Here is a 16,021-nt window from a genome sequence, read left to right as displayed (position 1 = left end):
GATGGACGGATAAACATCGATATTTCTGCCAAACATCGATATAACCGATATTATAAAAACATCGATGGCATTGATGTTGGTATCGATGTTTCCCCACCACTACATCTACAACTGGCTCCACCTACTGGCTTTTGCGCGTCCGTTCATTTCGTCCGATTTCTTCGATTGAGCCGAGCAGAGTGTAATTACCAAACAAAGAAATGCGCTTGGCGAAAATTGAATAAATATAAGCGTCCGCCGTGTGTGACAATCACTTCGCCCCCCTTTGGCCAGTAAAGGAGCACCAGCCCCAGTAGCAGCACCAGCGCAAGACGAGGAAGCAGCAGGCAGGCTGTGGCAGCGAGCGAGCGAGAGAGGACGAATCAAAGACAGGGCTGTTCATCAAAACCAGGTGTTTACATCCTGCCGTGTATGTGTGTGTGTGTGTGTGTGCGTGTGTGTCGTCATCGAACAGCAATATAAATTACGGAAATTCGCGCATTGAACAATAGTGATATTTGCAATACCCCTTTCAATTTACTTATTTTTTTTTTTTTTTTTATTTTTTTCGCTGTGCCCCACGTGCGGTGCGATTGCCTGCGCCCATTCCCACCCATTAAAATCCATTCCACTCGCAGTGCGAACGCGGATATCCGAATTTCCGTATTCCCAACTCCCCAATCCGAACGAGGTCCGTTGGCAAATCGCAAGCGGAACAATGGCACCGGCTCTGAGCAAGTTGGCCAACAACCAGAGCGCCATCGTCGGCGTGGCTGGCATGACGGCGGCCCTCTGGATAATCGCCTACGGCAAGATGTCCAACAAGAAGAGGTGAGTTCTGTCCATTGGGGTTTGGTTTCGGGCTGCCCCTTATATCGAGTGTATACTGTACACTGTACAGAGATGCTGACCCGACAACACTGTTGAGGAAGGTCTCGGTCTTGGCCACCGAAATTCCGCTGATATTGAACTTAATTTATTTGCATGCATTTGCACACTCTCTCGAAAAGTGCTGAAATCGACATGTGGCCTCTGTGTGGTGTACGCGGAACATACGATGTGTCGTAGTGGGTCATCTGGTGGATTTCAAACTGGTTTTACGATTGGCTTTCCTTTCACACTGGATGCATTTCCCCTTCATTGTGTTCAGGTTTCAATTGATCCGTTGACCACCGCATGCACAGTGGGCCAAAAATGATTTGTATTTACTTTATTTTGAGTGTCCCTTACTTTGCACATCTTCGCTGGAAATGCAGCAGGTGTAATATTGTACAAAAAAAATAAATTAAACTCCAACATAATTTACATACTACTTCAGTCTCTAATTAATATGTAAAATTAGTATTTTAAAGGATATCATAATATTTATTTGGTTGTCGTCTATTTAAACATTTTGCGTGCAAAAATGTAGTATTCGTATAAATTTAATATTATGCACTTGTACAAAATTAAATTCAACTTCAGTTCTACTGTGCAGCGACCAGATGCAACATATAAGTAGCGAAGAGCGAGGCCATTCCCTTCAGTTAACTTGGATTTCTTTTAATCATTGCTTATTATTAATTATTGTTAAATTATTGAAATGTAGTTTTTCTCGCCTAAATCGAATTTAAAAATTGAAAGAATGAACCACCAATACATTATTTTAGTTTGTCCGACTGTTTGTCCGACTGTCTGTCCCACCTGTTAACCATAATAAGCTCGCCCACTCTGACGATGAGACATGGTAAGAGCCAGTTATATTTATGTATCGAAAATATTAGGAAATAAGTAACTTTTTGGATATTTAAAAATATAATGGGAGGGACCATGCAGGTCGGCAGATGGCGCCAGCTGAATTGTTGTACAGGGTGAATATTAAATGAATAAATTAATGTAGACAAAAAACATTTGTCAACCTTTTAAATTAGCTTAATAGAGTGGTTCACCGTTCAATGTGGTAAAGAAAATGTATTTAATTTTAAGGTTGCGCAAAGGTCTCTAAGGTTTCCTATAAATTACTCATGTCGTATGACTAATGCATGCCATTTTTTGATAAAAGGTAACAGTACGTATGAGTGATAAACTTTGAGTTAAATGTGCAGACCATAAAGAACATTGTATCGAAGAAATAAATTTTGATAAAATACACCAAAACGGGCAGAGTAGAATTTTAAAATGAATATGTCAAGGCCTATTGCACTCCTTCTTCTTATTAAGACCACCACTTTACAATCGGAAGTGTGTTGTTCAAGGCTTTTGCCATAGACCACTTACAATCTCAGCCACGGGCCACGGGCCACGGGCGTTCAGGTGCTTGGATGGACTTGGTCTCCTGCGCTAATCTAATCGGTATCACGCCAGTCTACAATACTCATATTGGCCTGGCCCACGTTATCGACCCTCGTGCCGATTATGCTGTTGTTAACGCACCCGATATTGGGCTTTATTTGGTGTTCAGGGTTTGCCCGGGCAATCTCTGCCCACTCAACTTATCCGACCATTCGGTCTAATTGAATAAAACACGGAGAGGGGTATGACCATTTGCATGACAGCACCAATTAATTAGAGAGATTGTGATGGACGAGTGGAGTGCATTGCCGTATTGCTGCATTGCTGCATTGCCGTATTGCCGTTGGTACATGTGCCACTCGATAATTGCAGCTATTATTCCGATATCGGGAACCGACTTGATAGCCCAGCTCTTTCCGCACCTTCTGCACGCCAGTCTGTGTTTAAGTACTGCCTGCACTTTGGTAAGCAATTGAAATGAAAGACTTTAAATGGCCTGTCGGCGGTTGTTAATTTTGCTGGCGAGGGGATAGCCGGCCAATGTATGCGCCATTCCATACTCGAATCCCCTGCTGCGGATGGAGTGACTCACAAAAGTACACTGGATGCAGTTATTGGACACTCCAGAGTCCAGTTCGCAGTCCAATGAAAACATCAGTAATTAGAAAGTTTAGTTTGCAGTTTGCAACATACTCCTCTTCAAAATCATTTGATTATAAAATGCAATACTTTTTAGAACCCTAGCGATTGATTTTGGTTGATTCGTTTGTTTGAAATACATGTTTTCAATCCTTTAATTAATTAAGTCATTTAAGTCATTTAAATGTACTTCTTAGGTCCTTTCAAACATTCAAAAGCTTAAAGTGGGTTGTCAACTGAGAAAATGTTTGTGTTTTAAAACTTAAAACTTTAAGACTAATGTAAAAAATGTAAAATTAAATGATCCAAATTATTTGATTGTTTCTAAAAAAAAAAACGTAATCAATTTGTAAATAAAATGTCAATTTTTTTTGATGCAAATTTTTACGAAAGTTTTTATGGATCTCTTTTATTGAATAATTAAAGTTTATAACTTACGAAAATGGCACTAAAGTCGGAATGCCCTAACTAAATGGTTAGATGATCAATACGAAGGCGAGTTATAAAGTTTTTCCAATTTTTTTTTCTTGTATCAACAGGTTTCCGGCTAGTAAAACCGATTACACGGCCTTAAAAGTATTGAAACGCTTAACTGTTGTAGCGTCTTATCAGGTTAGGCCCTTAACGAAAACGAAGGTATTAATGTAATAACTATTGGCTATTGGTACTTGATACTCGATACGAACTTGTCTGGCATAACTTCGACAAGGTTTCAAGGGCCAAAGTCCCGATGGGTATGCCAAACTACGCAGAGCTTCCTGCCATTGGTCATTCCGGCAAAGGTTCAGCTGGAAAATCTATGCAAATCTTTCGTCAGTCCGAAAGTCCAACAACTTTGACATCCAGCAGCCTAGCTTCGTCCGCCTTGCAATCGAACACGTAACCGGTGGGCAGTTTACTCGGGTGTCGCAACATACTCGATCGCTCGCTCGTACCCACGGATGACATTATGACACCCGAGTATAAAACATAAACATTACACTCGTACCTTTTAGTGACTTGCGACGAGCGCACAACACTAAAAAGTGGCTTCTGGTTTCGTTTTCCCATTTCTTGGGTTTTTCGCCTTTTGCAGCGCCACAGTGGGAGGCGCATGAAGAGCTGGGCGGGGCAGGGCGGGGCGGAACGGGGTTGGAGCGGGCGTGTCGTATGTGTTAATTTGTGTAAGACCTGCTCTGTTTTCCACAGGTAGACAACCAGACAACCAGACAGCCAGACATTCTCGCCCCGAAGTGGTTGCGCAATAGCTCCAGATTGCCGCAGTGTGGCATGTTCGATGGCTGCACCTTGTTACCGGCAATGCTTTTGGCCCGGTTAATCGGATGGGGCCCGCCGCCAAGCAGATGCAGTCGCGTTTCGTATAATCCCGCTTTAACGCCAGTCGGTGCGTGAAATGAGAACGTAATTTCAATGCAGATTCGCGGCCGATCTCTGACATTTGCACCTGTTGAGCGGCTCGGTTGCCACGTTCCCTTACCTTACCATTACCATTACCAAGGTCTTTCTCTCTCTCTCTACCTCTCTGTCTCTGTCTCTGTCTCTGTCTCTCCAAACGGAGCTGGTGTGTGTGCCGGTAGACGTTAGACTTCAGCTAACAGGTAGTAGCTAAGAGCTAACAGCTAACAGCTAACAACTACGGGCAAAAAGGCCGGTGATGAGTGTTTATCAGCTATCAGCTCGATAAGAACAGCGGCTCTAATGCTGAACTTTGATTTCTAGCGATATCCGTCTATCTGTCTATCTGTATCTGTATCTGTATCTCTATATCTATCTGTATCTGTAACTGTATCCGTATCTGAGTCAGACACTAACCGATTTTGCCGTGTTTCGGTTCAATGTGCCCCCATTAGGCGATCGCCGGCGATTAGAGAAAGAGAGCTTTGGATGAATCGAGTGGGCACGGGAAAGGGAAGCCACTAGAGTGACCTATGGACCCAAACACATGTTCCACGGCCGGACGGTGAAAACACGTTTAATATACGAATTAAAAAAAAAAAAAAAGGAAAACCAAACCAGAGAGCCAGCCAGACTAACGGATAGATAGATAGAAACATATACATATATACATATATATATATATATATATATATATTATATAAATAATACAAGATCACTATGAATAATTCAGAGATCCGCACAGCGATATCTAAGAAATAACCAAGTCATCACGACTCGACGCTTTTTTCGCCTGCAGATAACCAAGGCGCGAGCTTTGTACTTTGTTTGGGCCAGCATACCACCTCGCACTGCATCATTCACACATCCAATAGACTTCGACCCGGGCAGTCGCTTGGTGCCCGATCCCATCCGATCCGATTAAGTTATCCAATATCGGATAGCCATCTCACAATCTCACCATTTCACTAGCCAGCCGAACGGGTTCATGTTGAGCGGGTCAGCGTTGTCAACGCTGTCAACACACATAGTGGGGTACCGCTTCAGAGATCGCAGGCCTTTGGTGGCTTTTTACCTAGACCATCATTTTATAATAGTCAGACCCTCGACAAATTGTCCAAGTACATCACGACACCTGAATAGGCTAATATATTACAGAAATATTCCAGCATTATCACTATTGTATTGCACTTTGGATTGATAGTAAACTTAAGTGAGAAGAGGGTGTCATGTGAAAAAAAAGTTTTCAGTAGGCATTTTGATTATAAACCCCCGGAATACAGTTTTTATTTTTCTTTTAATAAAAGGAAATTCAATTTTTCAATTTTCTTGCAGAACTAATTAAACATTTTCAACATATATTTAATTATTCTGTTTTTGGGCTAATCATATCTATGTGGATGTACTTCTCTAATCATAAAGCAAAGTCATGCAAATTCGAACGAACGAAACGAACTTGGTTGAGCTTTCTTATAGCAAATGTTTGCTATAAAATTGAAAAGATTGGGCTCAAGTTACCTGTATTTATTGATTTAAAAAACTGCGTATGTATAAAGAAAAGCTTTGCAATAATTTATATTTGACCGGGAAGATAATATAATACCAAATAAATAATAAATAAATACCGAATACCTTTGTTTGGGATCACAATACGTTACTGAAGCGCAATAAAAGTTTTCCAATGAAACAAATAGGAAACCAAAATGAAAAATGTTTAGTTGGCAAAAGCGCATTCAAAGTGTCAACTACTTGATTATTCTAACGAAAGTTAACAACTATTTTTTACTGAGCATTCAGTAATTTTAGGACGGCCTCTGACAGATTTGCCAGGGTGATCGAGCAGTTTTATTTCAACTTAATGACTTTCTGTGTAAAGTGTTATTGCTCATCCCAACATGCCAATTATTATATTTAATCACAAAGCTTCACTGTAAATAAGAGTTTGTGGGGGCATAAAACTCAGTCTTTATTTGCAAAAGCGATTAACCCGATTGGCTGGCTAAAGGCAAAGGTTGATATTCAAATTTACTATATAAACAGGGAGTTAAACAATTGTAATTTATTTTTAAATAACACAAGTCGACAAAATGCGGACTTTTTTGCTGGCCCAAAACCAAAAGCTACTGATTCTAAAAAATTTTACCTAGAGATTACATATATGATACTGAAACTTATAAATTACGCTATTAGAAATTCGTGGTCTAAATATCAAATATTTTCCTATGGCTTTATAGCAAGTATCTTTCTCTGAAATTTAACTTAAACGATAATTTGATCTTTAAATTTCAGTATATAAGAACCAAATTTAATTTATAATCAATAAATTAACAATTGCAAATTGCATTGCATAATAAATAAACCAGACAATAGGTTTATTTATTAAAATGTAATTTGTCAAGCTAATATATGTCATGTTTATATCTATATGGTAGCCTGAAATTTTGTATTATTATTTTTGTAGTTGCAATTTAAATAGTTGTCAACAACTATAAATATGTTTTGGGCGGAGCATCAACTAGGTAGAAGAGAAGCAAATTCGCCTGTTTTTTTTATTTTTTAATAATTTAACCCATTTTTCATATATGTTTCTCTGGATTTTAGAAAACCCGGCTATGAGGACAAGATTCAGTACACAATCGCCGAAAAGAAGGAGAAGAAGTCGTCAAAGGCCCATGTCAACTCAGTATTCTTCAAACAGCTGCGCCAGCTTCTCCGTGAGTAGATCCTCGTCCAGTTGTCCAGCGATTCGCCGGAGGGTTCACAATCTCCTTTCGTTTCACTTCACAATAGCCATCCTCATCCCGGGCTTCTGGAGTATTGAGACGGGCCTGCTGTTCCTGGTGGCCGCCGCACTGATCGGCCGCTCCGTGAGCGACATCTGGATGATCCAGAACGCCACTGTGGTGGAGAGCACCATCATACACATGAACCGCACCAAGTTCAAGTCGGCGCTGCTTAAATATCTGACAGCTCTTCCAGCGGTAAGAAGGATAAATGATAAATGAATCTCGATTGGTCGGGTCAAAGTTGATTACGTTTTGCATATTCGCATATCCGGAAACAATTGTTTACCTTTAATGTTGGTCTTCGTTCTAGATCTCTGTGGTGACCAACGTCCTTAAATGGAGTTTGGGCGAGCTGAAGCTTAGGTTCCGCACCAACCTCACACATCACCTGTACAGTCAGTACCTAAAGTGAGTACCGTGATAGTATTGTTGCAGGGCAGAGCTCGTAACATTTACCATTAAAAATACATTATAATTACAAACGATAAGATAATCTTAATAAGATAATCTTAATTCCCACAATTTTATTTAGTTTTTTTTTTGTTTTTGAATTTACATGCTTACTATAAAACTAAAATAAAACTCGTTTGAATATTTTAAAAACTTACTACTTATTTAATAAGTCCCAGAAAACAAGGTACACATCTGATGGAATCTGTATCTAAGTGACCGTTTCGATAATATATTATTATATTAATTTAAATTGCATTTCTTCTTGAACACTTTACGAAAGAAAGCGATTTTGTTTTTAAAATTTTAAATCCTTGTTAATCTTGAATTAACGAAAATTGATCTCATCAACTTCAAATTATGTTCCTGGCAATTTTGTCTAGTTAGTTTTATTGCGAAACTCATCTTCAAAGCTGCTTATTAATGTAACCATGCTCTTATCGCTTTTAGTGGCTACACCTACTACAAAATGTCCAATTTGGACAACAGGATAGCCAACGCCGATCAGCTGCTGACAACGGACATCGACAAGTTTTGCGAGAGCGCCACGGACCTGTACTCCAACATCAGTAAGCCCGTGCTGGACATCTTCATCTATGTGTACCGCCTGACGGTGAACCTGGGCGGCAAGACGCCCTCGATCCTGATGCTCTATCTGCTGTTCGCCGGCGTATTCTTGACGCGTCTGCGACGCCCCACTGGCCGCCTGACCGTCGAGGAGCAGAAACTGGAGGGCGAGTTCCGCTATGTGAACAGTCGGCTGATCACCAACTCGGAGGAGGTGGCCTTCTACCAGGGCAACAAGCGCGAGAAGCTCACGCTGCTGGCCAGCTACTCCAAGCTGCGTTCGCACCTGCGCAAGTTCCTCGAGTTCCGCGTCAGCATGGGCATCATCGACAACATCATTGGCAAATGTACGTTCTCTCATCTTGGTTTCCTTCTGTTCGGATCAGTGCACCGTAACCGTAACCGTAACCGTTTTCACCCACAGATTTCGCCTCGATTGTGGGTTTCTATGCCGTGTCCATTCCCTTCTTTGCCGAAAACCATCCACTGCTGTCCGGCGAGCACAGTGGACAGCGGCTGCAGGCGTACTACACGTACGGCCGGATGTTGGTCAAGCTGGCGGAGGCCATCGGACGTTTGGTGCTGGCCGGACGCGAGATGTCTCGCCTCGCCGGCTTCACCGCCCGCATGACCGAACTGATCAAGGTGCTGGGCGACCTCAATAAGGGCACCTACGAACGCACCATGATCAACGGCAATAACATTACGCAAAACGCCGGCGGCTCGGCGGCGGCCAGCAACTTTGGGCCGAACAAGGGCATCATGTGCTTCGAGGACAACATCATCCGCTTCGAACAGGTGCCGCTGGTGACGCCCAACGGCGATGTTCTGCTGCAGGAGCTCACATTTGAAGTGAAGTAAGCGTTGCATAATGATAATGGGCTAATGTTCGACTCGACTTACTCAGTGCTCGCTCTCTTGTCGCAGATCCGGCACAAACGTCCTGGTCTGCGGTCCCAATGGCTGCGGCAAGTCCTCGCTGTTCCGCATCCTTGGCGAACTGTGGCCCACGTGGGGCGGCAAGGTCACGAAGCCCTCGCGCGGCAAGCTCTTCTATGTACCTCAGAGGCCCTACATGACGCTGGGAACATTGCGCGACCAGGTGAGAAGTGTGCCAGTGTTTGGTTAGGGAAAAAATCAACCAAAAATAGTTGGGGTGCAATTTTAGAACATTTATTTTTGTGATTGTCAAGCTAAACTGTAAACTTAATGGGGCCAATATAAAGATGCTCATTTATCGTAGGTATATTTAAGCAAAAAATTTATTTTAAATGTTTACTTTTAAAAGTATATCAGATTTTTAAAACATTTTTATGCTAACACAAACTGCAGACATATAGGGAACTGTGTTTATTTTCTTAAATTGTTTAAAATTTATTTACAATATTTTGAAGAGTGAATTTGTAGAATTTGTCTTGAGAAATCCAGGGTTTTTGAAGCCCATTTTGTTTATTGGTCTATGCCTTAAAAAATAAAGTGGTCAGCTCTACATTACTACTATTATTTTGACCGCAGCTGTATATATATTTTGAAGAGTGAATGTGTACTAATAGATAACCCCTGATTTGGTTCATTTGAATAGATAATCTATCCACACACGCGCGAGGACATGCGCCGCATGGGACAGAGCGACGAGGATCTGATGCACTATTTGGAGATCGTGCAGCTGACCTATCTGGAGCAGCGCGAGAACGGCCTGGATGCCATCGAGGACTGGATCGACGTGCTGTCCGGCGGCGAGAAGCAGCGCATCGCCATGGCGCGGCTCTTTTACCATCGGCCGCAGTTCGCCATTCTGGACGAATGCACCAGCGCCGTATCCGTGGACGTGGAGGGCAAGATGTATAGCTACTGCCGCGAGGTGGGCATCACGCTCTTTACCGTCTCGCATCGCAAGTCGCTGTGGGTGCACCACGACTACTACCTGCAGTTCGACGGCCGGGGCAGCTACGAATTCGAGACCATCGACCAGGAGAAGGAGCACTTCGGCTCCTAAGGTCCGCCAAAACGCAATTCTTCCCTTAGCGCGATGCCAGGCACCAGACTTTCGCTACGATTCCCAGCTGTACCTCCGGTGCTGGCCACTCCCGCTCTGGCATCTCCTGCTCCTCCTGTTCTTGTCCATTTGGTGCACTGTATACTGTATATACCGAGATCTGTATATATTGCTACTTGGCCACTTGGCTACTTGGAAATCCCTTCCTGTTTCGTTTTGTGATTGTCTCCTCTGTACGCTATTCCACATTTTATTCCGTTTTAATATACAATCCACAGCCCTCAGCTGGGATTTTAGATGTGTAACTGAGAATCGAGCTGGTGTTTAGCGATGTAAGCAACGTAAAGTAGTCGGCGTAAGGCCACAAGCGATGTATGATCGTTCCGATCGTTTAGAAAAGCTTTTAGTGAATAATACACTCTTACCTGTAGACCGCACAAGTCCCAAATCACGCATAGAGAACTTCTAGTTATTTGTAAACTACACTTGGCTTATTCAATTGTTTTGTATTTTTGGTTGAACTGGAATTGGAATTGGAATTGGAATGGAACCTCTTGCACCGCAACAATGAATTGCACTGCACTGTGCAAGATGCAATAAATGTATATAAATATAAACAACAAAAAAAAAATGTATTTGATGCCGGGATGTGAATGTGCAGTTGATTAGATTGCTAGCTTAAACTTTAGTATAGTTTGAAGTTTAAGAAATGAGTCTCAGGCCTTCCGTTTTGGCTTTTTGCTCTCCATCAGACTCATAATGGTCTTGCGCAAGTCCTCCGTCTCCTTTTGCTCCATCTCGAGGTTTTCGATCTGATCCTTGCGCTCCTGCAGCTGCGTCTCCAGCACGGAGATCAGATCCTCGGACTTCTTGCGCGCATCCCGCTGCTCCTCCAGCGCCTTGTGCGTTTTGGCCAGCTCCCGTTCGCGTTCGTCTATGGTGCGCATCTTCTCTTTAATATCCTGCTCGTAGGCCACCATGGACTTCTTTAGCTTGTCGATGCGCGAAGTCTGAAGAGAGAGAGAGCGGAGAGGGAAAGGTATTGTATTTATGGACACTAGTGAGTCTAGTACTTCGGCTCGTTTACGTTTTCTTTGTTGTGTGCCTCCAGCTTGGTGAGCTCCTCGCATTTGGCGCTCAGGTTCGTTCGCAGCTCCTCGCATTCCTTTTGCAGGCTGGCAATCTCCGACTTTTTCACAGTCAATCGCCTTTCGTTGGCCTGCAGGTGGTCGGAGTTCTCGGACAGCTGCTTCAGTAGGTTGGTCATATTGCTCTTCAGTTTCTCTGTCTGCTGTTTGAGATCCTTGCACTGGGTTTGCAGTCTAAACGACAAAGAAATCCGTAATGTATTTCAAATATGGAATCGAAACTAGACAACAAGCACGAGTTTGGTCAAAGTGAACCTGCCTAGTAGTTAGCAACAGTTTTAATCTATTGTCTGAGGATATAGTATTTCCAAAAATGTCTCAAGTTTAAACTTATTCCGTATGAAAAGGCTATACACTCACCGCTCCTGGCTGATGAGCAGCTCGAAGTTTGTGGCCTGGAAGCGCTGCAGCTCGGCACTCTGCACGTGGGCCAACTGTGTGCCAGTGGCCAGATGCTGGCCAGCCTGATCCAGGCGTTGCTGCAGACTGAGAACGGCGCCGTTGAGGCTGTCGATGCGGTGGTTGTACAGCTCGATCACCTGGGAGACGGGTGCCGAGGCCAGTTCGTTGCGGTGCACAATGCCCCCGATGCTGTCCAGGAGTGCGTTGACCCGTTGGGCCATTTCCTTGTCGGTGAAGGTGCGGTGGCCCTTGAGGATCGAGCTGAGGTTGCGCCACTGCTCGGCCTGGCCGGAGCAGTCAGTTGAAGTGCCTGGATCACCGCTGATGCCAGCCACATGCTAAAAGGGAGGTAATATAACGTGGTTACTATGTAGATAGTTTAGAACTTTAAAAAGTAATGGAGTAATGGATAGCCGGATTGAAAAGATTCGAACTGAGTTAGGCCATAGGATTTGGCCTACTCACCTTGGCCACCGCTGCCTTGGGAAAGTGCTCGAACTGTGCGATCTGAAGGACGGCGGCCACCAGCGGTTCACCTCTGCTGACCATGCCGCGGGCCAGGCAATACTGCAGCTGGGGCTGCTCCAGCAGGGTGCAGCACTTGTCCAGGTACGCCTTCTTGGCGATGCCGGCCACATTGACGAGCAGCAGCAGGCAGAAGCAGGCCTTCTCCACTTCGGCCGGCGCCAGGCTTTGTGTGCTGAGGAACTGCGGCACCAGGGCGAGCGGCACCGACAGGATCTTGTCGAAATACGACTCGGAGATCTTGGACAGCACCAGCTTCTCCGTCTTCGACTCTTGCAGCAGGGCAATTAGCAGGCGCAGAATGGCCAGCACCTGGGCGGGCCTGGTCTCCGGTCGCTCCGAGCTGGCCACCAGGCTGACCACATGCGAGGGATCGCGGGCAATGAGCTGGGTCACCGCCGTCTTCTTGCCCAGGCGCAGCAGGGTGCAGAGCAGCTCGATGGCGGCCACGCCGCACAGATCGGAGCCCAGCCAGTCGCCGACCATTTCGTAGAGGCGCTGCGTGAGGGCGTCCAGGCTAATGGCATTGTTGCCATCCTCGGACAGCTGCAGAATGTAGCTGACCAGGCGGAAGACCAGATCCAGGCAAATCTGATGGTGCTTGCGCGTCTCCTCCTGTGAATCGTCCATGCCACAGCGGGCGTCGATTTGCTGCAAGTTGAAGAACAGTTGTAAGAACAGTGGGCGGACATGCCTGGTGCCAACTCACGTCCAGCAGCTTCTCCACATCCTCGCAGTAGTGGCTGTGCGACAGCATCGCCCGATGGAGGCCGGCATGGCACTGTGAGTCCAGCAGGAAGTCAACGATGTGCCGCATCTGGGCCACGTTCCAGTGCTTCAGGCAGTCCTCGATGCCGGCGAAGGCGGTGCGCAGGAAGGTGTACAGCTCGCGCAGCTCGAAGGCGTACACATCCTCCGAGAGCAGGATGAGCATCTTGTAGGCCAGCAGGCCGTAGTTCTGGATGCGCCGACAGAAGGCGGATATGTTAACGCTGCGCAGGAACAAGAACAGCACGGCGAAGTTCTTGTAGCATAGGTTCACCAGCACGGACAGGGCGAGCAGGGTAAGTGAGTCGTCTTCGTCGTCGTTGTGATGATGGCCGGAGCCACCAGTTGTGGCACTCGAGCCATCCGCCGTGCCGTGCACGATCTCCACCAGGTGCTCGAGCAGGGCCGCCAAATAGGGCTCCTCCCAGGCGATGTGGATGCCATAGGTCAGGTCCTGCAGCAGCACCAGCAGCCGATGCACTCGCTCCGGCCTCCGTGTGCGACGGATGAGCACGCCCAGCAGCGGCACAAAGCAGAACTTCTCGACGATCGCCAGCCGCGCCTCCAGATTCCGGCTGCAGTGCTGCACCAGCGCAACGCAGGCCCACAGCACATCGTCCTCGACGCCCTCGTTCTCCAGGGCGCCCATCAGGGCGTGCAGATCCACATAGAAGCGGGCCAGCTCCAGGTTGCCCGGCGACGGGGCAAAGTGCTGGGCCGCCACCTTGGTGCCCAGCAGCGCCACGCTGCGCTGCACATAGATCAGCGACTCCTCGGATCGCTGCACCTGAAAGGCGGCCGCCCGCGCCCTGAATTCCCGCACATAGCCGATGGCCAGCGTGGCACCCGCGTCCTGCGGCGCCTGTGGCGAGTCCTGGCCGTTGCCGGCTGTTGATGTGTGGTTCCGCAGCGTAGCCATTCGCTTCCAGTCCGTTCGCAAGTTAAAACACTTGGATTCGCCACGAAAAAAATAACAGCAAGCGTCAAACAGAAAACAATTTCGAAAGTTGCCGATTGCTTGCCGCTAGGCGGATCGATAACACTTGACGCGCAATCGATTGTCCGAAGGCTGTATGGCAGCACTCGATTCGGTTGCCCGCTCGATTATCTGGCAACACTGGAAGATCGATTTTGAAAACTTTGATTCCATCATTTTTCATTTTGTTTATTAGCCAGATTCCATTGCCGCATTAGTGGATTTTTTAAATGTGCCTGAATCCATTGGCGCATTAGCATTTTGCTAACAAAAAAAATTACATTTAAAAGAAATAAAAAATTGCACCATCCTTGCATATAAAAACAACCTGTTGTAGGGGTGCAAATATCGTTAAAAATCAGTGTTTTCCGGTATTTTTTCTATCAATATTTGGGATAAATGATTTTTAATCGCATTTATTAAACGCATTTATTTTGCGTTTTTATGCGTCAATGTAATCCGGATATAAGAAACTGTACAAAAACGCCTTTTAAAAATAATTTAAATAAAAACAATTTTTAAAAAATCGGGTATAGATGGTATAGGCTTTCAGCTGGACATAACAATCACACCTATAGCTATGCGTCTTATTTTGGCCAATTTACAGCAAACTGACTCTTTGGGTATGTTTAAAAAATCGTTTTTTATATCGAAACAAATTTTTTTAAAGCCTTTTTTTTAAAAATGCCCAATTTTCGCATTTTTGATAAGGGGGTACATCATCATTTTTTGCCAAAATTTGAAAGCCTGGAAAAATTTTAGCTGTGAATGCCATTTGATTGGAAATTTTATGACGAATCCAACGATGCAAGACATTCTAACTTCTGACAATTATTCCCCAGGCTTTTTATTCAAAAACTGATTTTTAAACGGTATTTTTTGACTTATTAATAATTTGACAGTTCAGAATTACAGTTTTAATTTTATTAAAATGGGATAACGATATCATAAAGCTGCCATAGGAACTATCAAATAATTGAGCTGCAAATCATCATAGCTCCAATGACCGAGTTGTATGATACAATGCCAGACTCGCAAATTCTGGAATGAAATTTAAATGTGTATAATAATCAAAATATGATATATGTTTAAAACGCAATACAAAAATTAAAACATTATCTGAGCTAGATATATAAGCCCTATAATACATAGCTACATTGTGTTTTAAAAATGTTTGCACTTAATATCTAATACATTAATTGGTAATAAATTATAAAGCGTTTAATGTGTGCTTTGCATTACAAAAATTATTAAGACCAAAAAAAGGAAGCACACTTAAACCCAGATATAAAATCTTCGTAAAAATCTTTTGCCCGCTGTATATGACTTTGCTCTTCCTACATATATCAATGAGCAAAGCAACAAAAAAAAAAAAGAAACATGAGCCACGGGCTTTGGCACGCCCCTGCTTTATTTTTTCTGTATTAAAAAAAAGGAGACTTCTGGTTAAGAATCCTGGCAAGTGCAGCAAAACCACGCTTGAAATTAGCGCCTTGCAAGGAGTTCCAATGCTGATAACAGTTCCGCCGGTAGTGAATGGGAATTTGGTTCGCTGGCGGAACCGGTTCAACCACCCCTCGGATTCGCTCTGAGCACCTGGTGCTATTTTTTTTTTAGCCTGCCACATTCCACAGGCAACGGCCCTCGCAGCTCGAACGACCAGCGCGTTCCACCCTTGCGGAAAGGCAGCTTTCGCCCTTAATATCGATCCCGGGCACGCGCTCTGCGCCAGAGTTCGACTTTCGGGCTTTCGTAAATTCGGACTTGCCGACTTTCGGACTTCGACTCGCAGGCTTTTCGAATTCGATTGAAGGCAACGAGTCCGCCGAGCAGCCAGCACCACTCGCAGTCGTTTGTGAGCGTTCGCAGCGCCAGGTACAGCCCATAGCCACAGCTCCAGAGATTGGGAGATTGAGAGATTGAGAGATTCCGAGCTCCAGAGGCGCCTCTCTTCAAGCCAGAGCCACCCCGTTACTCCGTCCGCTGGGAAAAGGCCTGGGGCTGCTGCTGCTGCTGCTGCTGCTGCTGCTGCTGTCAGTAGCTCTCGGCTTTCTCCCGCTACGATTTTTTTTGCTTCGGAGAGAGGCTCGGGCGGAGAATTTTGGAACCGAGGAGCTGA

General features: G+C 44.9%; 3 protein-coding genes across 4 annotated transcripts in view; 2 read left to right on the top strand and 1 right to left on the bottom strand.

The window, feature by feature from the left end:
- The first annotated feature begins 104 nt into the window (after positions 1–104).
- Positions 105–10,714, top strand: LOC108137667 (ATP-binding cassette sub-family D member 3). 2 transcript variants are annotated; one of them, XM_017259522.2, is made up of 9 exons: positions 105–409; positions 618–810; positions 6,886–6,998; positions 7,075–7,265; positions 7,381–7,478; positions 7,971–8,434; positions 8,512–8,944; positions 9,015–9,189; positions 9,670–10,714. In XM_017259522.2, the coding sequence occupies exons 2-9, from the start codon at positions 698–700 to the stop codon at positions 10,081–10,083; spliced, it is 2,001 nt and encodes a 666-aa protein (XP_017115011.1). In that variant the 5' UTR covers positions 105–409; positions 618–697; the 3' UTR covers positions 10,084–10,714. The 2 variants fall into 2 exon arrangements, with proteins under 2 accessions (XP_017115011.1, XP_017115010.1); XM_017259521.2 differs by having other exon boundaries at positions 106–391.
- On the bottom strand, positions 10,570–13,950 carry LOC108137666. Its single transcript, XM_017259520.2, has 5 exons — positions 12,868–13,950; positions 12,099–12,809; positions 11,592–11,971; positions 11,171–11,405; positions 10,570–11,093 (listed from the first exon to the last, which is right to left on the bottom strand). The coding sequence occupies exons 1-5, from the start codon at positions 13,843–13,845 to the stop codon at positions 10,800–10,802; spliced, it is 2,598 nt and encodes an 865-aa protein (XP_017115009.1). The 5' UTR covers positions 13,846–13,950; the 3' UTR covers positions 10,570–10,799.
- Positions 13,951–15,549: 1,599 nt separating this feature from the next.
- LOC108137627 (amyloid-beta-like protein) overlaps positions 15,550–16,021 on the top strand; it is a 53,726-nt gene continuing 53,254 nt past the window's right edge. The window contains exon 1 of the mRNA XM_017259401.2: positions 15,550–15,777. The gene's annotated coding sequence lies outside the window, so the exon portion shown is untranslated. The remainder of the gene's footprint in view (positions 15,778–16,021) is intronic.

Source organism: Drosophila elegans, unplaced genomic scaffold (genome assembly GCF_018152505.1).
Source record: "Drosophila elegans isolate 14027-0461.03 unplaced genomic scaffold, ASM1815250v1 contig_149, whole genome shotgun sequence".
Classification (NCBI taxonomy): domain Eukaryota; kingdom Metazoa; phylum Arthropoda; class Insecta; order Diptera; family Drosophilidae; genus Drosophila; species Drosophila elegans.
Note: the sequence above shows the minus strand (reverse complement) of the source record. Positions and strands in the feature narration are given on the sequence as shown.